Here is a 25,721-nt window from a genome sequence, read left to right on the forward strand (position 1 = left end):
AAGAACCTGCCTCAAGGAAACCTGCTGACTGGGTATTTTAACTCCTCGGGGAGGAAGGAAAAGCATTCTCAGCAGTTCTGATAGAAGAAGAGCAACTGCCCCCACACCTCAATCTAAGAGTTTTAACACACTGAACGCTCTCTCAAAACTCTCATATTGATTTGCCCAGGAGTCCTGCATGGGTACTGTCTGTCACAGTCCACTGACCAGTGACAGAATCCAGGCACTGGAGGTTGGACGAAATGTGCATTAGAAGCACAGCTTCCACCCTAGGGAACAACCTCCAAAGATCTACTCCCACGCTCTTGCTTAAAGCTCATGCTTTTTCAGCTTTATCCTTGGCTCCCTACCTGTCCCTTAGGCCTGACTTTCTGGCTCTTCCCTCCAAAACAAAGAAGCCCTATACTGTGTAAAAAACTGTAACGAGCAGAGGGGGAAGGAAATTAAAGAGGGAAGAATGTGTGCTATATTAAGTGGGATTGAAAGGTAGTAGAAATACAAAAAAGGCTCCTTTAGGGCTTCCCTGATGGCGCAGTGGTTGAGAGTCCGCCTGCCGATGCAGGGGACGCGGGTTCGTGCCCCGGTCCGGGAGGATCCCACGTGCCGCGGAGCAGCTGGGCCTGTGAGCCATGGCCACTGAGCCTGAGTGTCCGGAGCCTGTGCTCCGCAACGGGAGAGCATCCGGAGCCTGTGCTCTGCAGCGGGAGAGGCCACAGCAGTGAGAGACCCGCGTACCGCAAAAAAAAAAAAAAAAAAAAAAGGCTCCTTTAGTCATGGTTTCCTCTACTATCTGGCCATTTGTACAAAGGGTTTAAAGGAGGACAGGGAAACCACACCACTAATTACTAATGTTTTTTTCACTGCAAAGGGGCCTCCAAGATAATAAAAATAAAAAAATAAATAAAACAAAGGAGTCAAAACCAAGAGGGAGACAAAACAAACAAACAAACAAAAAAACCCCAAGAGGGAAGCCAATCAGAAGCCTGAGCATCGTAGGCAGTACTAACATACCCAGAGCTGTCTCACATCTCCCTGGAAAAAGCTCAAAGTAGTAAGTCATTCTCTCACTTCACAATGTGTAGGACAGGAAACAAAGAATATTGTTCAGTGCGTGTTAAAGATGAAAACTAGAACTTCTAAAAGCAGAGATGGAGTCAAGAAGGACATAATAAAAAGAATCTATTCCACTATTCTCTCCCTCAGACTCTCCTCGGGTCATTCTGAATACATTTTTCTAATATGATAGACAGTTGGAAATCCAACCAGATTAGACGAGCGCTGTAGCTCATCAGGAGGCCTCTGCCAACAAGGAAGCTCATTTAGGCAGAATGTAGTTTAGGAGTGGTAGGGATTCCCTCTCTGCTTCCCTAAATTGTTCTGCTAAACTGCCCAAGGGAGGAAAGAAGCAGCGTTCAAGGACTCTGCGAGGCAACGGAGATCACAACCCATTAATATATTTTGTTGCTCCCCTTCTAGATCCAGCTATGACCTCATATCCCACTGCCTCTCATTCTGATTTCACAGGCCTGAAACCTCAGCTGCCAGGCAGCAAGGGTATTAAGCGTGTCCCCAGAAGGTCCTCACAAATCCCAACCTTGTTAGGAAGCTACTCACAGATTTTCCTGTAGCTTGCTTGAATCTTGCTTAGTTCCTAGTTGGCTCATCAAATTCTTTATCTGAGCAGCTGGGGAGAGAAGAAAAAAAGATTTATTGAAAAGAAAAACACAGGGCTTCCCTGGTGGCGCAGTGGTTAAGAACCCACCTGCCAATGCAGCAGACACGGGTTCGAGCCCTGGTCCAGGAAGATCCCACATGCCGTGGAGCAACTAAGCCTGTGCACCACAACTACTGAGCCTGGGCTCTAGAGCTCGTGAGCCACAACTACTGAAGCCCGCGTGCCACAACTACTGAAGCCCACGTGTCTAGAGCCCGTGTTCCACAACAAGAGAAGCCACCGCAATGAGAAGCCTGTGCACCGCAACGAAGAGTAGCCCCCGCTCAGCAATGAAGACCCAACACAGCCAAAAATAAATAAATAAAATAAATAAATTTTTTAAAAAAAGAAAAATACATTCATCACGAGCATCCTAATTCTCAGATCACTGGTCTCTCTCCACATCCTGAATAAGTACATACAACTAATAGAAAGCATGCTATGATCAAGACCTTGGCATATATATTCCCGTCTAAAGCTACTTATAAGGTCCGCCTTTCTCCTCTAGAGTAACTGTGCCACTAAGTAGAGGGTGGTGGTTTTGTTCGTCACTCCCAAAGAACTCCCACATTTTGCCAGATTTCCCATGGCACTGGTTAAAATGTTCATTGCTTTTGCAATGGCCTTGGTACCAAATATCAATTCACAACAGTAAAAATTTAAATTCACTCATATACAATATTTTATACGGCAAACATTTTTGGAAAGACAATGTACACTTATGATTAAGTTACCACTGAGCACCTCTATGTGCCAAATACTATATTAGGAGCTTTGTATACATAATCTTATTAATTTTCACAGCAACAGTCTGAAGTAGATGTATCTCCACTGTGCAGATGAGGAAATATATTTAAAGAAGTTAAATATCTTATAAAAGGGCACACAAAAAGTAGCAGGGCAAAAAAATCAATCCCAGGTACATCAGACTGCAATGCCTATATTTTAACTATGCTGTCTGTAGACAAACAGTGTATTGTTTTGTTCAGATTACTCTACCTAGATATTGTGCTAAGATTTGGAATGGTCATGTTTGAATCCTAGATGTTTAAGCCCCTAGTCCTGGACTAGGAAAGCAGAGGAATGGATTATCTCTCAATAAGGAGAAACACCAGCCTGCCTGGGAATCTGAACACCCTTGTCCCTCACTGACCTCTGCAACAGGAACAGAGCCCCTGATTTCCCATGTCCTGCTTTCTATTTTCTTTTTCTGGTTGGCAGGGAGGACGAGGGAGATTCATTCATTCATTCATTTGCAGAGCTTGGAATTTTATTGTACGACTTTTTTGTTTGTTTACACGCTTGCATTTTAAGAGCATTCCCTGTCTTCTATTGCAAGTAGCTGGAATACAGAACACAATAATAGAGTACTTTTTGCCCAGGGGAAACACAATTAATTATCTTCAAGTCTCACTAGAACTTCAAGAGATACTATAACACAATAGGTAATATATGGCTCCTCTAGCCAAAAGACAGTGTCCTTTGTGAGGGCCTTTCCTACCCTCTCAGGATTAATGCCCAAGTTTCACCTGTGAAACACCAGACTGCTAAATGACTGGCGTAGTGGAAGAAGATGAGGAAACCACTGTATACTGTATCATTTGTATATATCTCATAGTAACAATATATAAACAAAGCTTCAATGTCCAATGAAAACGAAATTGCACTTACTAGAATTTTAAATTTTAAAAATTAATTGTTCCTGGGACTTCCCTGGTGGCACAGGGGTTAAGGCTCCGTGTTCCCAATGCAGGGGGCCCAGGTTCGATCCCTGGTCAGGGAACTAGATCCCACATGCATGCCGCAACTAAGAGTTCGCACGCCAGAACTAAGGAGCCCACGTGCCACAACTAAGGAGCCCATCTGCCGCAACTAAGGAGCCCACGTGCCACAATTAAGGAGCCCGTGAGCTGCAACTAAGGAGCCCACCTGCCGCAACTAAGACCCAGCACAACCAAAATAAATAAATATTTTTTTAAATTAATAAATAAAAATTAATTGTTTCTTAGGATAAGATGCTTCTTAAATAACAAAATTTGGGGGTCAGAGTCATAACCTTGGCCCTTATTCGGTCACCAAGGGTAGTAAAAAGGCAAGCCGAAGTTTATTAAGTACCAGTTACCTTACAAAAACACAGATGTGTTAATAGCCTCTAAGTCTGTTAAGAAACAATAATTAAGCAAAATCTTCCAGGTGATTGCTGAGTGACTCTTCTCCTAAGTAGAAACTGAACAACTTAGTCCTTAGCAGCATGTACAAGTTATTTCTCCTGTAAAAAATTAATAAACAGAAACTTCAGTTAAACAGAGTTGGGAGACCAGAAGGGGGAGCTCGCACACCCTGCCACAACAGCCAAGCCCAACTGCTATGAAGAAGACTCCTCTCAGCCAATGAAAAGCCATGGACTCTTTGTTTGCTATACCCCTCCCAACTTCCTTTTCCCCTTCCCTTGCCAGGAGGGGGATTCCACTTGGCTAGCCAAGATTGCAGACCCCAAACTGCAACTCTCTGCTGACCGTGAATAAACCCCTCTTTGCTGGAGAAATATCTGGCAGTCTCTGTTTTAGGTCAACACTCGCTAGCCCAAATCCCTGTGTCATCATGGGTGTAACAAAGCAAAATTTTGCAAAGTCAAGAATATATTGGTTTTTAACACTTCAAATTATGATTTTATCTTATTTTGAGGCCATTTTTTAAGTAAAACTATAACTCCACTTTTACAATAGAAATATAGAATTCACTTGATTAAAAAGTTGCCTTTTGACAAACTTTCCTAAAACATAACTATTCTATTAAATGAGGGTTTTTAGCTTATTGGTTCCATTGGAAAATGTAAGCACTATAAAATACTGCATTCTGCTAAAAAAACACTATGTAAGATATAAATAATCATTTTTCATCACTAAGATGTATAATGTCCTTCTTACCTACATCAAATGGGAATCAGAGTCAAAGCTATCTACTGGGTGGCCAAACAAATAATTTAAGAAAGAGGACAGACGTTAGCATTTACTGAGCATTCACCATGTGCCAGACACTGGGCTACATACTTGATGTGGTATAATAAAAAATATGTTTGGTCTTTGTTCCCAGTTCTTGGCATAAAGCTCCTAAAACCCTTGGAATTTCCTGAGTGATAGTAGTGTCTTTTGTTATTCATAAAGGGTTCCTTTGGAGCATACTGAGCTTACCTATTGAAGTGACTTAGGGTAGGGCTCCTGATAGGCTCAGGTTGGGTGGGGTTAGTCACCAGAAAGATCAAGTGATTATCAGGTTGGAACTTTCAGTTCTACCCATCAACCTCTGGAAAGGCGGGGGGTGGGGGGGGGTGGGGGGGTGGGGGGGGCGGAGATGCGGGGAGGGTGTCAGCGCTCAGAGAGAGCATGTAAGTTCTGAGCTCTTCCCACATACCTTGCCCTATGCATCTCTTCTATCTGGCTGCTCCTGAATTATATCCTTTTATAATAAACCAGTAATCTAGTAAGTAAATGTTTTCCTGAGTTATGTGAGCTGAGCTAGCAAACTAGCTGAACCTGAGGAGGGGCTCATGGGAACCTCCAATATGGCTCACTGGTCAGAAGCACAGATAAGAACTTGGACTTACAATTGGCATCTGAAGGGGGTGGGGTGGGGGGAGTCTTGTGGGACTAAGTCCTTAATTTGTGGAATCTGATGCTAACTCCAGGTAGTGTCAGAATTGAGTTAAATTGGAGGACACCCAACTGAAGTCCAGAGAATATGATAATTGCTTGGTGTGTGGTAAATCCACACATCTGGTGTCAGAAGTATTGACAGTGGAGGAAACACAGAAGCGTGTTTCCTTCACACTTGATAAGTATTATCTTATTAAATAAGCATTATTACAGATGGGCACACTGAGGCTCACACTGAGTGTTACAAAACTCATTCATTCATTCATTCAGAATACCTGCTCTACACTGTTATATGCTCTATGAGATACTGCTCTCGAGAAGCTTACATTTTAAGGAAAAGAGATAATAAGCATATATCAGGTGGTGATAAGTGCTATAAAGAAAAATAAATTCAGATAAAGGCTGGTAGGGAGGGGGTACTAGTTTACACGGGGCGGTCAGAGACTTCTCTGATAAGGTGACACAGAGCAGAGACCTAAAGGAACTGAAAGATCAAGCCATGCGAAATTTCTGGGGGAGCTCTGTAGCAGAGAGCATTAAGCACAAAATCCCCAAGGCAAGAGCACTTGTGATGGAGGCACAGGAGGCCTAGAGGGAGCGAGAGAGAGGGGAGCCAGATTACACAGGGCCTTGTAAACTAGAGCAAGGACTTCGAATTTAAAGAAATGTGAGGCCACTGATGGTTTTGAGCAGAGTGTCATAAAAACCAGAATTCAAACCCAGGAGGGCTAATTCCAATAACCATATATATATATATATATATTTTTTTTTTTTTTTTTTTTTTTTTTTTTTTTTTTGCGGTACGCGGGCCTCTCACTGTTGTGGCCTCTCCCGTTGCGGAGCACAGGCTCTGGACGCGCAGGCTCAGCAGCCATGGCTCACGGGCCCAGCCGCTCCGTGGCATGTGGGATCTTCCCGGACCGGGGCACGAACCCGTGTCCCCTGCATCAGCAGGCGGACTCTCAACCACTGCGCCACCAGGGAAGCCCCCAATGACTATATATTTTATGCCACACTAGGTTCTCTCAAAAGGCTGACGCTTAAAGGAAATACACAGAACTAGTGACTTAGGGCAGGCCTCCGTTTCCCAGTGTTCCACTTCGCCCCACCTGCTTATCTGATAGCTTCCTAACTTAATAGCTCTCTGCTCCAGATAGGCTGATGCCCTTGCTCTAACCTGCTCCCTTCCCGGACTCCCTCCCACCTTTGGTAAGGTTCCTGTGTACTCACCAGAGTTCAGCAGAGTGCCAGCACCCAGCGGGTAATAAGTAACTGCTGATTAATTGAGTTAGCCTCTGTTTTATGTCATGCCACTTTCAAGGCAGAAGATATGAATAAACATGAGCTAGGAATAATGAGACCTAAACTCTAAGCCAGATTCGACCACTAACTACATGTATGGCACCAGACAAGTCATTTCATGTTGCTGGGTCTCTTTCACCAATTGTATATGATATTCAGGTTTAACTAACATATATTGAGTACTTACTATTTGTCACAGTACTTACTATTTGTGTGGGGCTTTGTATTCATTAAATTATTACAACTATGTAAGGACTAAATGATCTCTAAGTACTCCCACCACTGCTCAATGCTAAAATTCAGCAATAATGAAGAAGCTCTAGTCCCAGAATGATGCTGTGTAACCAAGCAGTGTTTTTAAGCCAGAGTTTGGCTTAGAGAGACTCTGCCTGTGTACAAATGGGACTGGATTGACTATATGCCTCTGATGGCACTGACCACATTCTACTCATTTTTGCATAACCACACACACATACATACCCCTCCAGAAAATAGCTGGTTACAGGGTGACATATAAAGGGAAATGTTACTGGTATGGCAGTTCAAGGAAACATTTCATCTTACTGACTGTCTTTATATAGAGCATTCTCCTTAGAAACTCTACAGGTATGTCAAAGTTTCAAGTTGTTAATCATCTATCAAACCATATTAAATGCCCTAGAGAGCAAAGGGGACTTTACAGACTTTGGGGGGGAAAAAATCAATTGAAATTCAGCTGCTCTTTGTATATTCTCAGCTGAGAGCTTTTATTTATCTAGACTTTTCTGACTTCTTTTGTTTGCTGAGATTACCTGAATTGGGATGGGGGGTGGGGCGGAGGAGGACTTTATAGGGTCACTTACTAGTTTAGCACCAGAATGAATCCAAGCCTCCATCAATTCTATCTAAATTCCTGCATATTGATATTTTCCTAAAAGTTTCCAGCAAGACTCAGGTATCAGATGCCCCAAAACTCAAACGATAAAGACAGTGGTGTCTACATCTACTGGAAGTATCATTGTTTTGTATACCGCCCTCCATAACCACCAACATCAGAGGTTTATTTGAAAATAGTGACTTAATGACCCATCTGTTTTACAACTAAGAAATGTATCCCTTAAACCTAAAGCACAAAAAGAAATAGAATAGTGTGAATGTTTACATACATGCTTATTTTCACTTGAATGTACTTAAAATGTCAAAAAGTACAGTGATACTTCTTGGAACAATTTTTACCAAAATGGGCTACATCTAAAAGGGTTTTCTGGTCAGCTTGGTTAATGAGAAAACTCCTTTTCTAAGCATTCTAGTAAATAAAAGTTTTACTTTAGATTGATTTGTCACAATATTTTGGATGAAAATAATTGGGTATCTATTCTCTATGAAATGCTACATAATCCTGGAAACCAGATGACTAGGCCTCAGTGCCGTGTAAGCAATTTTGTTATTTTTAAAACTAGGCCTCAATTTCTCCTATCACTGACCTCTCACTTTTAAAAGCATGTCCTGGCTAAAATTTTTAAAAGACTACGAAGCAAATCAATTTATTGCACATTACAGCTAACATCCACACTAGGAACTACTCTAAACTGAACACTCTTCGTGTGCTTTTAGCTGATATAGGCAGAATGTGAATCTGCAAATGAACCTTAATCCAAATCAACGTCTAGTCATATCAAAAGCAACTACCATACAGGTAAAAACTTCTTCATCTGAGAGACTCGAATGCTCTAAATCAGTATATTAAACAAGCAAATATAAATTCAAAGAAAGAGCATTATTTACATTAAATGAGAAAACGATAGCCTATGTGGTCATTATTACAATGAAGTCATCTCAGTGTCTTTGAAAATTAGGTTTGCACTGCTTTTGCAAAGCTACGATGAAAATGACCTGACTTTTTAAAAGTAGCCACTATAGAACTTCACTGGTGGCGCAGGGGTTAAGAATCCGCCTGCCACGGGGTGGTGGTGTGATGAATTGGGAGATTGGGATTGACATATATACACTAATATGTATAAAATGGATTAACTAATAAGAACCTGCTGTATAAATAAATAAATAAATAAAATAAAATTCAAGAAAAAAAAAAAGTAGCATCTCTCTGTCAACTTCCTAAGACAGGAGAGATTTCTAGCAACAACAACAAAAAAGAATCCGCCTGCCAAAACAGGTGACATGGGTTCGAACCCTGGTCCAGGAAGATCCCACATGCCACAGAGCAACTAAGCCCGTGTGTCACAACTACTGAGCCTGCACTCTAGAGCCCACGAGCCACAACTACTGAGCCCACGCGCCACAACTACTGAGCTCGTGTGCCGCACTACTGAAGCCACGCGCCTACAGCCCGTGCTTCGCAACAACAGAAGCCACAGCAACGAGAAGCCCGCGCACCGCAACAAAGAGTAGCCCCTGCTCACCGCAACTAGGGAAAGCCCACGCACAGCAACGAAGACCCAATGCAGCTAAAAAATTAAAACAACTAAAAAAAAAAAGTAGCCGCTATACTACAATAGTAAAGCTCTAAACTAAACTGAACATGAATACTAAACATCAAAGGTATAATCTTCTATTTACCATACCCATGACAGGACACGAACTCGTTAAGAGCACAGACTCTCAGTTAAGACTGCTGCGTGCTATTCCTGGTTCCACCACTTCCTAGCAAAAGTTTCTATTCCTCTGTGCCTCAGTTTCCTCACCTAAAAAATGGGAAAAACAAGAGAACCCTCATATGGTTGTTGTGAGGATGACCTAAGATAATATGAAGCTAAATTTAGAACACGTCTGGCACTTAAAAGAGCTCAATTAAGGATAGCTATTATTATCAAACTCGAGACCAAGAAAAATGTACTTAGCAATGATAAAATCAATTAAGTACATATCAAATGCTAACCACATATCCACTGCTGTGCCAGGCACTGAAGCTAAAGACAGCTGTACAATGTGTGATCACTATCCCCACAACAAAACTAATAGTAATCTCTCAGTTGGAATAACAAGGTCAAAAAGCATGAATTAAAGACTACAGAATAAAGTAAGTGCTAAGCTTGCAAGTTCAAAGGAAAAAACCAAAATGATAGCTAACATTTCTTAAACAATGTTGCAGGCACTGCTTTAAGCACTTTATATAAATTACCTCACTTAATTCTCACAATCCTGTGAAGTAGAGTCTATCATTAACTCCATCTTATAGATGAGGAAGCTGTGAAATAGAGAGGTACAGCAATATGTTTACATAGCTAGTAAGAAGCAGATCTAGGACTCAAACCCAGGCAGTCTGACTCCTGAGCCTGCTCACTTAACTACTAAACTATAGTGGAGCAGGGGGCTCAACCAATGATATCACCATTTACTGAATGTCTACTATGTACCGGGCACTAGACTAGGCACTTTCAAACGTCCCACTTTAACAACACCATTCATTTTACATATGGGGTAACAGACAGAAAGGGGAACTAGCCTGCCCAAGGTGAACAGTACAACACAGAGGAGCAAGGACTCAGTCACAGATCTACTGAGCTTAAGACCCAGGCTCTTCCTGACTTCACTCTTTCAAAAGCAAAGGAAGGCTTGGTTACAAGGGGCAGGATTTAAGCGCAACTCAAAGGATTTTTATAATTTAGGTAGCTAGTGAGATAGGGAAAGATTAAAGAAAGGAGGAACAGAAAGAGCAAAAACTTGCAGCAAAACCCCGTGTTTAGGGATGTTAAGAAAAACAGCCTGCCTGTAACAAAGAGAAGTAGAAAATATGGCTAATTTGGGTTAAGATGACAGAGACAGTGAAAGCAAGGTGGAATGTTAAGATCTGATACAGCAGACAACAGAGAGCCGCCATAGGCTCTTGAGGAGGTGAGTGGTATAATGAAAACAGGACTTTAGACATACTGCTGATAGCCTTATCAGGATGAACTAGAATGGGAACAGAGACACTGAGACTAGGCTGCTGGACGACAGAGGCTGAGATCATGAAGACTTATGAGGAGGACAATGAAATAAAGAGCAAGGGGCCAATATGAAAATAACTCTGAAAGAACAACCCAGAGGATTGCACACGATAATCAGTTTTAAAAGTTCAACTGCTTTTAATCTTTTTAGTAAACAGAACCATATCAATAAATTAGCAACGTTGGGCTTCCCTGGTGGTGCAGTGGTTATGAATCCGCCTGTCAATGCCGGGAACATCGGTTCAAGCCCTGGTCCAGGAAGATCCCACATGCTGCAGAGCAACTAAGCCCATGCGCCACAAGTACTGAACCTGCGCTCTAGAGCCCGTGAGCCACAACTACTGAGCCCGCGTGCCACAACTACTGAAGCCCGCATGCCCGAGCCTGTGCTCCGCAACAAGAGAAGCCACCACAATAAGAAGCCTGCACACAGCAACGAAGAGTAGCCCCCACTCGCCGCAACTAGAGAAAGCCCGCGCGCAGCAACAAAGACCCAACACAGCCAAAAATAAATAAATAAATAAATAAATAAATTTTAAAAAAATTAGCAACGTTAAAGAACAGAAATGATGTTCTTTAATCTCTTCAGAGATAACTTGGCGCCTGTTAAGGTTATTTCCTTATATCTGCCTCAGCAATACTTGCCCAGACCCTTTGTTTCACAATAGACAGAGTCAAGCAGTTTTCTTCTGTAGCCCACACATACTGATAACAACCCCTTGTACCAGGCAGTCAACCTTAGCTGTACCTATAACAACCCATGCAGTGGCCTGCCGTATTTCAGGCTGATATGCTCAGCAATTCCAAACCCACATATGTGAAAAAACCCACAGTTGAGAAAAAAGAATAGCTATTCTCTCAAATTTTCAATAGATACAGGTCCTTGCAGGACTATATGGATGTGGGCATATGTCTGGGAGGTCACATTCAGACTGTATACTTAGGTATGCTGGCCACGTCTGGGGGATGGGCACCAGCCTGATAAGTGGGTAGAAGCAATGTCACCCTACCAATTTCAAATTCCCAGTGCCTCAGTAAACAATCCCAAGGGGAGAATTCCAACTCACACTGACTAGGGTCATAAGATGTGGTAGGAACCACACAGCACAAGGTAAATGAGTCAGGAAGAGTTCCAAAATGGTAGAGAAACCTCATTCATTCAAATCTACTAAATACAATTTACTAAGCATCAAGACCCTAAATGATATGATCCCTGGCTACCTCCCTGGCCTCTTTTCCTACTACACTCCCCTTCTCTAACTGCAGTCCAGCCATACTAGTCTCCTTGCTATTCTTGAAAGCACTGAGGTCTTCGCTCTTGCTATTCCCTCTGCCTAGGATGCCTTCCCCCAGCTACTCACGAGGTTCTCTCCCTCACTTCATTCAGGTGTCTACTCAAACATCACCCCCTCAGAGAGGCCTTCCTTGACCAACTGATGTAAAAATATAAAATAGCACACCCACCCTCTTGCTCTCCTCACTCTCTGTCCCCTTATTTTTTTCTTCATAGCACTTATTATTTCTCAATATTGTTTATATATGTGCATGTATGCATATGTGTGTATACGTACACATACACAAACACACACACATACACACAATCAGGGCAGGGTTTTTTCTGTCCTGCTCCTCACTCCATCCCCAGTGCATAGCAGGTGCTCATAGAATATTTGTTGAACAGTGAATGAATGAATCTAACATATACTTGGGTCTGAGATAAGTACTAGAAATATAAAGATGAATAAGTCATGTCCCATTTCTTCAAAGGAACTAACAATCTAGCAGGAGAGGCAGACACACCACAAGAAGAGAAAGTTCCACAGCCTCAGGTACTCCCCATAGCTTCCTATGAAGAGGGAAAAAAAAAGGAAGAAAAAGAAAAGTCACTTGTAACTTGAAGTGCTAACTGTTATAAAACTGTAATATTAATTAAAAATTATAAAAGGCTGAATGCTGGTCATAAGAGACAGATCTGGTTTCAAATTTAGGTATTGCCATTTGTAAGCTGGGTAATTATTTAACCTTTCTCAGCCTGTTTCCTAACCCATAAAAAGAAATAATATTGGTAATTACTTCACAGGTTTGTTACAAAATTAAGATAATGCATGTAAAGCACTTATATTGCCTGGCATACAGTATGTACTCAAATGTGAGCTATTAATGTTATTAATGAAATGAATTCAACTATCCCTTGAGCCTGATGCCTAATCAACAGCTAAACCTTATCAATTCTATCACCAGACACCTCTCCTATCCTTTCCTTCTTTTCATTTTCAGATACTAACTGGTGTCTCTGATTCCAGTCTCTCTCCCTTCCAACTCAATTTACACATTTCTAAAGAATTATATCCAAACCCCCTTAGTGTAGCACTTAAAGCACTTCATGTTTGGGCCCCAACTTACCTTTCCAATCCTATTTTCCACTACTTTCTGGACTCCACCAGTCTAGCCAAATTAAATCACTCTACTTTTCTGTACACACCACATGCTTTCCCACTACCATGCCTTGTTCATTTTATTCCCTCCTGGAATGCTCTTCCCTTCTTTACTCTCGAAAGTTCAAATACTTTCCACCATCTTTCCAGACCTAGCTCAAATGCCAATAATGCCTTCCCTGGCCTCTCCCAAGTGAAAAAGGTGTCTTTCTCTCCTGAATATCTATAGTTTTATTAAATCTCTTCTATAGTAGCGATCGCTTTCAGTCATTATGTACGCCACAGGCTCCCTGTTGAAGGAATCCATGTCAGTTCCTATATATACTACATGCCTCAGACCCAAATACATGCAGAATGAAAATTTCACAAATAGACATTAAAATTATATTTGGCCTCAATAAGAAACTTTCAGTATTGAACCAGAATATTCTGATCTAACCTGTATTACAGCTCCCTCACAAAAGGAAACTGGAACACAAAGTACTATACTTTCTAACCAGTGGTCACATTAATTTTTGTTTCAAATTTCTGGATTTAACAGACCACATATTCTTCTTTCCACTTCCAAAGTGCCCAGATTCAAATGCTTTCCATCAGAAACTTCCCTCTCTCATTGTATGTTTAAATTTAAAAGCTAAGTGATAGATTGTTCTTTAAAATATAGAACATAATTGTAATTCAGGACCAACTAGTTGTACCTATTAACAGGGTACAGCCAAGCTCACAAAAACACAATAATAAACAACAAGGATCATGATACCATTCTTTCCAAGTAGTTGCTGCTGCTGACCTCCTGTTTATAAGGCTCTGAGCTAATTTTCAGCCACAAGGAATAACGTGTATTTGACTCATTCAACTATAGTATCATTCAGACCCTAATGGTGGGGAGGGAGTTTTAAGACAAGCAATGACATTCTGAAATCCACCACCACCTCTACCATGTCTTACTTGCTATGTGATTGTGGCCATGTCCCTGAGCTTCTCTGTGTATCATGCTTGTTCAAAAGAGTAACTAGGTGGGGAAGGAAAACAAAAGCCTCATTGGCTTGGAATCCAAAAATACATGCAAATCTTTTGCTACAAAAGACAAAAGAATGTAAACTAAAATGTTTTTGGTGAATTCTCTTTATTAAAGTAGAAGTCATCTCACCCCTCGAATACAAGTCATTGTATCTGATTTCCAAATTCCTTACAGGAAGAACTGTATTAAAGTCACCAAAACACATGCACTCTCCACTTCCCTTAATTGAAAGGTTCTGACTTCCAAGAAGCCAGAAGCTCAGCAGAATGTAAAGTCTAAACCAGTAAACAGCTCCCGATCCAAGCTGGCCAAAGAGGAAAGAGAGGTGGGTGGAGGGAGGCAGATGACAGGAAAAACTAGGCTGACCACTGGAGCCAGTCGACTCATTCACTGCCTGGAGGGGACACACACACACCCTCCCACCCTGCGGCTGTCAGGACTGCTGTCTTGGCCCCAACACGGTAAGAGCAGAACTCCTGAGAAGAAACTCGAGCTGCAGCTGGGGCTTCGGACCCTCGGGGTGCCTGGGCCTGGCAGACTCGGGGATAGCAGCCCGCCGTACCCAGAGCAGAGCACCCAAGACGGCCTCAGGTGTGGCCCTGGCCGTAGCCCAAGCCGGGCTCCGCGTCCCGGCAGCCCCACCCGGGCCTGTCCCCGGGACGGCCCCCGCCCCCCAGCCCGGTACCCCGGCTCACTGGCTTGGCTGATCCGCTGGATGTTGCCGCTGCACGTCTGGATGATGCTGTTGAAGTCCCGGAGCGGGGGCCCCGAGGCCCCCGGGTTCCGGTACATATCTAAGGGACCGTAGGACATGACGAGGAGCCGAGACCGACTCGCCCTGCACCGCGCTCCTACCGGAAGCAGCCGCCAGACCCGACCAGCAGGCTGACAGGGAAACCGGGAAGAGAAAGGGCGGGGAAGGGGCTAAAGCTGCGTGAGCGCTAGCCCCGCCCCCTCGCAGCGCGCACACGTCCGCCCTGGCTCCCCCACATTGCGCAGGCGCCTCTGGAACTGGTGTAGGCCCGGTAGCTTAGAGACGTGACGCCCTGGAGCTTGGGGATGCGGGGCGGGGCGATGACATCATACCATTGGGGCTCGGATTGGAGAATCTGAGGTGGCGGTGTTGTTTATCGCCAGGGCACGGTGACAGAAGGCAAGAATTTTTCGATTAGCATAAAATTGTACCAGATGATCTCAGCCCTAACATCCTATTCTGTTCTATTCTGAGCATTCAGGCCCAAATATGGAGAATTCGACAGCCTTGAAACCCAGATCCGTAACCAAACTCCTGAAATTCCTCACTCTGCTTCCATCCTCTAGGGCTTTGTTAGGATTTGTGGAGCACTTTTTTTTATTATTATTTTTTTTTTTTACATCTTTATTGGAGTGCACTTTTATGGTTTACAAATTACTTTCATTTCTCCCTCCACCCCTCTTCTAGTCTAAACAATAAAATGATAATAATAAGATTTCTTGAGCACGTATTATTTGTGATCCCCTCACTGCAATTCAGTTGTTCATAAGCTCTTTCACAGCAAGGGACGATGTTCTAACTATATTTTTACCTTCAGACTAGATAACGGACAATCGATTTTTTTTAATGTTGAAGTAAAGTAACTCGACAGAGTAAGCATTATTATTTTCCCTTTTACAGTTGAGAAAGTTAAGACCATAGAGGTTAATTTGTTTTTCTGAGATTTGACTGCAAAACCCAAACACTAAGCTAATTGTATTGTCATCTTGCTATGTCCCTAAAATGCATTCTCATATTACCAAATTCATTCTCCATCTAAATCCCTCCCAAATAACTTCTCTATCTATATCCCAAACCAGGATTTCTTGGAGAACTAGACTGTCAAATTTTTAAAATCATTCTCTTAAGTAATTTGGAGTGTATGACCTCAATGTTCCCATAGAAGACTGCATTTTGTGAGCGTATGTTAGATGGAAAGACAAGAGTAGGATTTTGCTTTGGGAGGAGATCAAGATAGAAGTGAAGGGGAACTGGCAGTGTTTGTTTCCTGTATTCTCCACCCCGCTTCACTCCAGTCTGCTTTGCAATCTCTGGGGAATGACCAAGAGAGGAAGCTGCTTGCCTGTGTAGGAGGGGACCCTAAATGGGTGAATGAGCCTGCATTCAGCCTTAGAGCTTTTGTAAGCAATGCTGTCTCTATTTTTCGTTGGAGCATTTATAAGAGCAATTTTTTCTCTTTAGAAAAGGACAGGGCTTCCCTGGTGGCACAGTGGCTGGGAGTTCGCCTGCCAATGCAGGGGACACGGGTTCGAGCCCTGGTTCGGGAGGATCCCACATGCTGCGGAGCGGCTGGGCCCGTGCGCCACAGCTGCTGAGCCTGTGCTCTAGAGCCCATGCCCCACAGCGGGAGAGGCCACCGCAATGAGAAGCCCGTGGGTACTGCAACGAAGAGTGGCCTCTGCTCGCCGAAACTAGAGAAAGCCTGCGCGCAGCAACGAAGACCCAATGCAGCCAAAAATAAATAAATAAAATAATAAATTTATTTTTAAAAAAAAAAAAAAGAAAAGGACAGATGACATTTGGGTCCTCTCATTCTGGTTATTAAAACCATACGATTTCTTAGAATCCATAGTTTTATGTCCTATCTTATAGTAAATCGTGTACATTGTACTTTTTTACCTATAAAATAGTCTTGAGAATGTTTTCATTTACATTTGATTCTATTTAAAGTGAAGTTCAGTAAAGGTATTTTTCTCCTAGGATTGAAAACATAGTGGTGGTTGTTATTGTTGGTTTCTTTCTCCAGCTAAAATAAAAAGTGGTTTTCCATCTGTGCCATGGCTATCTTGTGCTATCTCTCATAGCAATACATTTGTGCCTCACAAATACTAGATGTCAAATGAACATATATTGAATTTATACGTGAATAATAAAAAATAACTATCATTTCTTAATGTCCATCCAGGTAATGTGAACACATTTTACAAAGTTATTGGTAATACCCAAGATGAAGCCCATCTGATAAAGTGGCTTTATCTTTATATGGTCTGACAAAGTTAGGTTTATTAATTTACTGCTGCAAGGGGGACTACACACCAGAGGAATCATGGGGTATCTCACCAAGCACAGGAGAGATAGAATTATTCCAGGATTTGGAAAGATGGAGTGTAGGTAAAATTTAAAAGAAGCAGTGTTTTTGATAGCCTCAAAGCACACCAGGCTATGTGTAAAGGGATTATCATCAGGCCTGAGCTAACAAGAAGACTCAGAATCCTGTTTCCTTGGAAACTACAGCGTGAAGATAAATGTGGAATGCTGTATCTGGAAACCCCTTATCTGAAGCTCTGCACCTGGGTTGGAAATTGAGGCTGCTTCTCTGTGTCAAAGTAACTCAGATCCTCCAGGCGAGAGTGGAATATTCCGTTCTTACTGATATTTCAAATAGCAAATTTTCTGAAAAAGCAGTGCTTTTAGAAAATGAGGTTTCTCAGCATTATGTCTTTTTGCTAATTGACAAAAACAGTTTTCATGGTTCGAACCCATCAAGGTGAGATTAGCTCCTTGGTAACAGATAAGGAAACTGGTGTTCTCTAGAGGTTCTGGGCACTTGCCCAATGTCATCCAGCTATTAAATTGCAGAGCCATGATTCATACATATTCTATGACCCAGCAATTCTACTCCTACCTGTATACTCAACAGATGTGCATCCATATGTGTTCCAAAAACCAAGTATCGGAAAGTTCATGACAGCATTTTTTATGACTAAGCAGCATTTCTCTGTATTAATTTTTATTTCATCATAATTAACACACAATAGAGTACACAGTTATTAAGTGTTCATTTCAATGAATTTTGACATTTGTATATACCCACGTGACAACCATCCAAACTGAGAAATAAAACACTTTCACTGTTACCCAAGGAAGTTTCCTCAGGCTGTGTTCCTTTCTTTTTTTTCTTTTAAGAGATGCTTTTCTTTTGTAAGTCACCAATGTCTTTTTTATTTTTATTTATTTATTTAAATTTATTTATTTTTGGCTCTGTTGGGTCTTCGTTGCTGCACGCAGGCTTCTCTAGTTGCGGCGAGCAGGAGCTACTCTTCGTCGCAGTGCACAGGCTTCTCATTGCAGTGGCTTCTCTTGTGGAGCATGGGCTCTAGGTGCGCAGGCTTCAGTAGTTGTGGCACATGGGCTCAGTAGTTGTGGCTCGCGGGCTCTAGAGAGCAGGCTCAGTAGTTGTGGCACACGGGCTTAGTTGCTCCGCGGCATATGGGATCTTCCTGGACCAGGGCTCGACCCCGTGTCCCCTGCATTGGCAGTTGGATTCTTAACCACTGCGCCACCAGGGAAGTCCAGGCTGTGTTCCTTTCTAATCAATTCTCCTCATCCCCAGAAATCACTGTCTGATTTTTATCATTACAGATTAGTTTTGCCTATTCTCAGGCTCCATCAAGAAGGGATCATACGTTATGTATTCTTTAGTGTTGGCTTATTTCAATTAACATAATGTTTTTGAGATTTATCCATGATATTGCATATGTCAGTGGTTTGGTCTTTATTGCTGAGTAGTATTTTATCATATGATCTTACTACAATTTGATTATCCATTCTCTTATTTATGGGCATTTGGATAGTTTCCAGTTCGAAGCTATTATGAAGATGGCCAGAGCAGCATTTATTTTCACAAGTTCCAAACTGGAAACAGCCCAAATGTACATTGACAGTAGGATGGATAAATTGTAGTATCATAGAGCATGAAAATTCATGGCCCACTGCTATGTGAGCAATGTGGGTGACCTTGTCCAACATAACGTCTAGCAAAAGAAGCAGACAAAGATGAGTACACTCTGTATTATCCCATATTTATTAGGTTCAAAACCAGCAAGATGAATCTATATTATTAAAATTCAGAGTAGCATGTAGTTAGTTTTTTGGTTTGGTTTGGTTTTTTGCCTTGCTGTGCAGCTATACAGGATCTCAGTTCCCTGACCAGGGATTGAACCCGGACCACGGCAATGAAAACCTGGAATCCTAAGCATTAGGCCACCATGGAACTCTCAGTTTTGAGGAAGAGAGGGAGTGACTAGGAATGGGCACATGAGATGGGCTAGGGTGCTGGTAGCAGTCTTTCTTGATCCGGATGGTGATTATATAACTGTGTTTACTTTGTGAAAATTCATCAAGTCATACATTTGTGATGTGTGTCCTCTTCTGTATATATGCTACACTTCAGTAAATACATCTCATATTTTAAAAATAAAGTATCATTATCACCAATATAACAAGCTTTCTGGGAAATGTAGGGAAGAGTCAGTGGAGAAATTCAAAGAAGTTTGCAAAGAAGATTGTGTTAAAATTAGCACTCATCATATATTGCCAGTGGGAATGCAAACTTGTACAACCACTTGGAAAAGTTTGTCAGTTTCTTAGGCAATTAAACATAAATTTATCACGCAATCCAGCAATCCCACTGCCAGGTATTTACCCAAGAGAAATGAAAGCACATGTTCATATAAAGATGTATATGCAAATGTGTTAGCTTTATTCATAGTAACCAAAAATTAGAAATAACTCAAATATCCGTCAGCTGCTGAATAGATAAACAAATTGTGGTACATCTATCAATGGAAAACTTTTCAGCTATAAGAAGGAACAAACTACTGAAACACGGAATAAATTTACTGAGACTTGAAACCACGTGGATGAATCTCAAATGCATATGCTAAATGAAAGAAGTCAGACATGAAAGTCTACATACTGTTTGATTCCATTTATATGACATTCTGGAAGAGGCAAGGCTATAAGGATAGAAATCAGATTAATGGTTGCCAGGGCCTGGAGCTGGGGGAGGGAACTGACTGCCAAGGGGCACAAGGGAAGTTTTTGTGCTGATGGAAATGTTCCATGTCTTGATTGTGGTGACTACACAACTGCATACATCCATCAAAATCTTTTTGATCTATACACTGAGAAGGATAAATTTTACCATATGCAAGTTATATCTTTTTAAACGTAAAGAAAAATGGCACTCTAAGGATCAGTGTAATGAAGTGGCACGCATGAGGTGGGTAATGTGGAGTTGAAAAAAAGATATAAAAGTTGTGTCTTGCGTGAATCTGGGGATAAAGTGATCTGGAGATAAAGTAACTTTGGAAACAAAAAACAAGTGAACAGGGCTTCCCTGGTGGCGCAGTGGTTGGGAGTCCGCCTGCCAATGCAGGGGACACGGGTTCAAGCCCTGGTCTGAGAGGATCCCACATGCCATGGAGCTAGGCCCGTGAGCCACAACTACTGAGCCCGTGCACCTAGAGCCCGTGCTCCGCGACAAGAGAAGCCGCCACAATGAGAAGACTGCGCACTGCAACGAAGAGTAGCCCCCGCTTGCCGCAACTGGAGAAGGCCCGTGCGCTGCAACGAAGACCCAATGCAGCCAAAAAAGTAAAAATAAATAAAATAAATTTTAAAAAAGTGAACATATATGTTCACTCTATTTTGTCACTGTTTTCTCTCTCAAGAAACAGAAAATGTAGATTCTGTGATAATAATAGCTTAAAAAATCGAGTGCCTACTATGTGCCAAGCACTGTTTTAGAGACTTCTACATACATTATTTAATCCTCACAACAACCCTAAGTAGAGATAGAACTCACACACAGGCAGTCTGACTTTAGAGCTAACCACAGCCTGACACAGTCTCACTTTTCAAGTAGAGTTGATCATCTGCTTCAGTGACAGCCTGACAAACACTGGCAGGCAAAGTGGTTATTTGACTCCAGTCATAACTAAGAAATATGAACTCCTTTCCCCCAAATGCCAACTGTCATTCCTGCCTTCAAAATCCAGAGATTCACATAGTTGTTAATCAATCTTATTGGTCAAAGGTCAATGTGGTAGCCAGTCTCCAAGATGCACCCCAGTGGTTCTGCCTCCTGATATGAATGCACATGGGTAGTCCCATTCCACATTGAATAGGGTCAGTAATTTTTTAAAAAATTTATTTACTTATTTTTGGTTGCGTTGGGTCTTTGTTGCTGTGTGCAGGCTTTCTCTAGTTGCAGCGAGCGGGTGTTACTCTTTGTTGCAGTGCGCGGGCTTCTCATTGTGGTGGCTTCTCTTGCTGCGGAGCACAGGCTCTAGGCGCACGGGCTTCAGTAGTTGGGGCATGTAGGCTCAGTAGTTGTGGCGCATGGGCTTAGTTGCCCCATGGCTTGTGGGATCTTCCCGGACCAGGACTCGAACCCGCGTGCCCTTCATTGGCAGGCGGATTCTTAACCACCATGCCACCAGGGAAGTCCAGTGTAATTTGTCCTCTGTAACCAATAGGGTATTGCAGAAATGATGCAGTGTGACATCCAAAGATAGGCCATGAAAGTCATTGCAGCTTCTGCCTTGTGCCTTGTTCTCTTAAACTCGGTTTGTTTCCAAAATCCATTCTCTATGTGGCAGATTTTATATATTTTTTTAAAAAATAAATTTATTTATTTATTTTTGGCTGCGTTGGGTCTTCGTTGTTGGGTCTTCGCTGCTGCGCGCAGGCTTTCTCTAGTTGCGGCGAGCAGGGGCTTCTCTTCGCTGTGGTACGTGGCCTTCTCATTGTGGTGGCTTCTCTTGTTCCGGAGCTCAGGCTCTAGGCACACGGGCTTCAGTAGTTGTGGAACATGGGCTCAGTAGTTGTGGCTCGCGGGCTCTAGAGAGCAGGCTCAGTAGTTGTGGCACACGGGTTTAGTTGCTCCGCGGCATGTGGGATCTTCCCGGACCAGGGCTCGAACCCGTGTCCCCTGCATTGGCAGGCGCATTCTTAACCACTGCACCATCAGGGAAGTCTGGCAGATTATATTTTTTAAAATAGCCTCCACAGTAGCTTCCATCCCACATGCTCTTCTACTTTGTCACTTTCTCATCAAGAGAAGGGATCTATGTCCCCTCCCCTTGAGTCTGGATGGACTCCTGACTGCTTTGACCAATAAAATGCTGCAGAAGTGAGGTAATGTGACTTCTGAGGACAGGTCAGATGATGAAACACAGCTTCAGATTTGTTCACTTGCGCTTGGAGTCTTGATCCACCATGGAAGAAGTCTGATTACCTTGAGCCCATCATGCTGGAGAAGGCAAGGTATATATGGAGGGGCCCTACATAGGTGCTTCAGTCAGCGTTACTAGACTTTGTCATCTCAGTCCAGGCACTAGATACACAAGTAAGAAGAGCCTTCAGAGAGATGATTTCAGTTCCAATAAGTTTCCTTCAGCTTTTGAATCTTCCCAGCTGAGGACCCAGACATTAAAGAACAAAGACCAGTCGTCCCCACAGTGCCCTGTCCAAATTCTTGATCAACAGAGTTTGTGGGCATATTAAAATGGTTGTTTTCAAACACTAAATTTTGGGGAGTTCCCTGGCGGTCCAGTGGTTAGGACTCAGTGCTTTCACTGCCTTTGTCAGGGAGCTAAGATCCTGCAAGCCCCCAGCACAGCCAAAAAACAAAACAAAAACAAAACACCTAAATTTGGGGGTAATTTGTTATGCAGGAATAATAACCACAACACTCTGTAGGTCCTGACAGTTTGGACCTTCCCGAAAACGGCCCCTCCCCCCAAATCCTCGAACTGACCATTAGCTGAAGATAGCTATACTGCAGGTAACATACGGTCGTAAACTGAAAAGGATGCAACCAAAATCCTGCTAAGTTGCTTTTAAGGTTAGTTAGAGTGGTTGAAGAACTTCCTGAAGAACTAGATATCTTTCTCTGTTTATACTATATTCTTCCCCTACAGCCGTTTATACGGCTGTGTAAATGGGTAAATTAAGGTAATTCACACGATAAATGTGGTCATAAACATAACCTACTGTTGTAGTCTGTTTGGGCTGCTATAACAACATATCACAGACTGGGTAGCTTATAAACAACAGAAATTTATTTTTCACATTTCTGGCAGCTGGGAGGTTCAAGATCAAGGGGTCAGCATTCTGATGAGGGCCCTCTTCCAGATTCATAGCTGGCATATGGTAGAAGGGGCAAGGGATTTATTTGGAGCATCCTTTATGAGGGCACTAATCCCATTCACGAGGGCAGAACCTAAGCCCCTCCTAAAGTCCTCACCTCCTACCACCACCATCTCTAGGCGTTAGGATCTCAACATATGAATCTGGCAGAGAGGAGAGGGGCAATAAACATTCAGACCATAGCACCTATAAAACTATCTTTATTTAGAGAAAATAAGTTGTCATTGCACCTATAGAACAGAATGACCAGGATGTGACAGTGATAATGTCTGAAAGGCACCTGTTATTTAGAAACCTACTAGCACCAATGTTTCAAACCAATACATTCCTCTCCTTGAGATGACATCTCAAAAACCTTTCACTCATACCTTATAAAGATTCATCCCGTATTAATTTTGAGTAATAATGGTAAATATAAAATGAAGGAACAATGGTGGTGTCCAATATTCCATTCAATGGGAGCCTCATGAGGAGAGTAACTTTGTCAATTGTCTTCACTGCTGTATCCTCATTGCCTACCAGTGCTTATAACAAAGCAAGCACTTAAACTGAATAAATAAACTCAAAGAAGAAAGAGAATGATTTTATGGACACAAAACTCCCTATTAGCACTGTTAGGTTTTTAATTGTTTAAATTCTACAAGCAAGACAAACTGACTCTTTTCAGTTGTTGAAGGGGATTATGGGATATGTCTATTGGTGAACCAGCAAGAAATGGAAAAAAAAAAACAATTATACTTAAGTCAATATGAATTTTTATTAACACACATTTTTCAAAGTCTGTACAAACCAAAACATTCCTGTGTTTTAAAAGGTCCATTATTACAAACATACAAATAAACAAAAGGTGTTACCAAAAGTTAGCTACTCAATTTCACGGTAAAACAGTGTCATGATTTTTAAAAACCAAAATTTCAAGACTGAGGTTTCTTCCTTCCCTTTTTGGAACTTGTGGAAAGTTAGAAAATGTGTGGATTTGCTTTATATTAAATGCCAAGACCTTAAAAAAAGATTTAGTATAAAACTAAATGTGTTTTTACATTGTCACTTCACGTAACAGAATTTCTCAAGTCTTTAAAATTAAAAAAAAAATGACTAACTTTTTTCACAATCTTTTCCCCATAGTCAATGTAAATGCAGCTGAAAATATTATCTGACAGTTTATCTTTACCTAAAAGTTTCTCATTCAAAAAGTTACAAAACTGTTTAGCACTGCCATTTCCCTTGCTTAGAAGGGAAAATTACATCCTCTACTAGAGTGATAGATAAGTAACATGGTCCATTGTTCCTCTTACCAGAAGGAAGCCACTCATTGCCACATCTCTGTCCAATTATGTGCATGGCTCCACTTGTGAGAATGCTCACAGATTAGAAGCATTTGCTCCTAGGAAATGCCTAGCAAGTTAAACTTACTGCTACACTTTTGGTAGACTGAGGTACAAATGTCATCTGCCCTTATGATTACCTCTAACTCTAGTACCACCCCCTGCATCAATGATTCCAAGGTAGCTGGTTTTACTGTTTCATGGCACACTACACATCTCTAGTTCCTTTCACAAACATCATCTAGAGGACCTGAGAGTACAGCTAGAAATGCAAATCTATCCTCTCACCTGGAAAAGAGAATCCATGTGCCTATTGGGTCAAGAAAGGAAAACAGGACACAGTTCAGGCTGCAGCCAAGCTGCTTTTGAGAAGCAGCTGTTTTCAACACATTTCCATTAAAGGCAGGGAGTGTACAGGCTGGGGTGGGTGAGGAGGAGTGGGGAAAAGGTACAGTGATATCATTCTCCCAGGACTTACAGTCCATACTTGAGCAGCTCATACTAACCTCCAAAATGCTCTGTAGTCTGAATATTATCCCATTTTGAATCATGTAAAAAAAAAAGTTACCTGAAAATGGCCCAGTATGACAACTGATATAAGTAAAGGGCATTTTTTAAAAAAGAGGTGGCAGTGTGAGAATTTAAAATCAGTCACGTAAAACAATCAAGAAAGGGGTGGGGGAGAGAAGTGTCCAGTACAACCTGGACAACCCTTCTTTCTGCCTTTACTTAGAAAGACAGACTGCCCAAATCTTTGCTACCTCCCTTAAGTATCTTCTTACATGGTCTTCCAAGAAATCCTCCAAAAGGCACTTAACTCCATACTTATATATTGAATTGTTTCACCTTAGCAATCAGTTTTTAAGACTCCAAGGTAACAAGAAAGAAAAGATCTGATTCTTTTACTAAACGCTAGAGAGTAGGACTTTTTTTTAAGAGGCATCACTTTTACAAGAAGAACACGCTAGGCTACCATTACTCCTTTATCAAGAAAAAGTTTCTTTTTTTAAAAAATAAATAAAACTCTGGCTATACATAGTACAAAGTACATAATACACCTGGAAAAAAACCCAAGAGTATACCCTGAAGCAAAAGGTTTACTGGAGAGAAAAATTCTCTTCCACTGTACCAAGTCTTAAGGTGGCAGTTTTCAAAGTTCAGAGGGTGGCAGTGATATGTAATTAATGCCAACTATTTGCTCATGGGTATGGCAGGATGCCATGATGGACCAAACAAAAAAAACCAAACCATTCTGCACATAACACTGAGCAGTGAACACCACACACACATAAAAAAGTAACAAAATAGAGACAGACAGAGAGACAGTAGTACTGAGAGGAGGGTTGGGGGTAGAGAGGGGAGTGAGGGAGAGTG

General features: G+C 41.9%; 1 protein-coding gene across 1 annotated transcript in view; it reads right to left on the reverse strand.

The window, feature by feature from the left end:
- The window catches only part of STX12 (syntaxin 12), a 33,491-nt gene extending 18,560 nt beyond the window's left edge, over positions 1-14,931 (reverse strand). Inside the window, exons 1-2 of the mRNA XM_082832994.1 lie at positions 14,747-14,931; positions 1,615-1,684 (exon numbers count right to left, since the gene is read on the reverse strand). Of these exons, the coding sequence (XP_082689120.1) occupies positions 1,615-1,684; positions 14,747-14,864 (188 nt within the window). The 5' untranslated portion in view covers positions 14,865-14,931. The remainder of the gene's footprint in view (positions 1-1,614; positions 1,685-14,746) is intronic.
- Between the last annotated feature and the right edge of the window lie 10,790 nt (positions 14,932-25,721).

Source organism: Leucopleurus acutus, assembly GCF_964270905.1.
Source record: "Leucopleurus acutus genome assembly, chromosome: 2".
Taxonomy (NCBI): domain Eukaryota; kingdom Metazoa; phylum Chordata; class Mammalia; order Artiodactyla; family Delphinidae; genus Leucopleurus; species Leucopleurus acutus.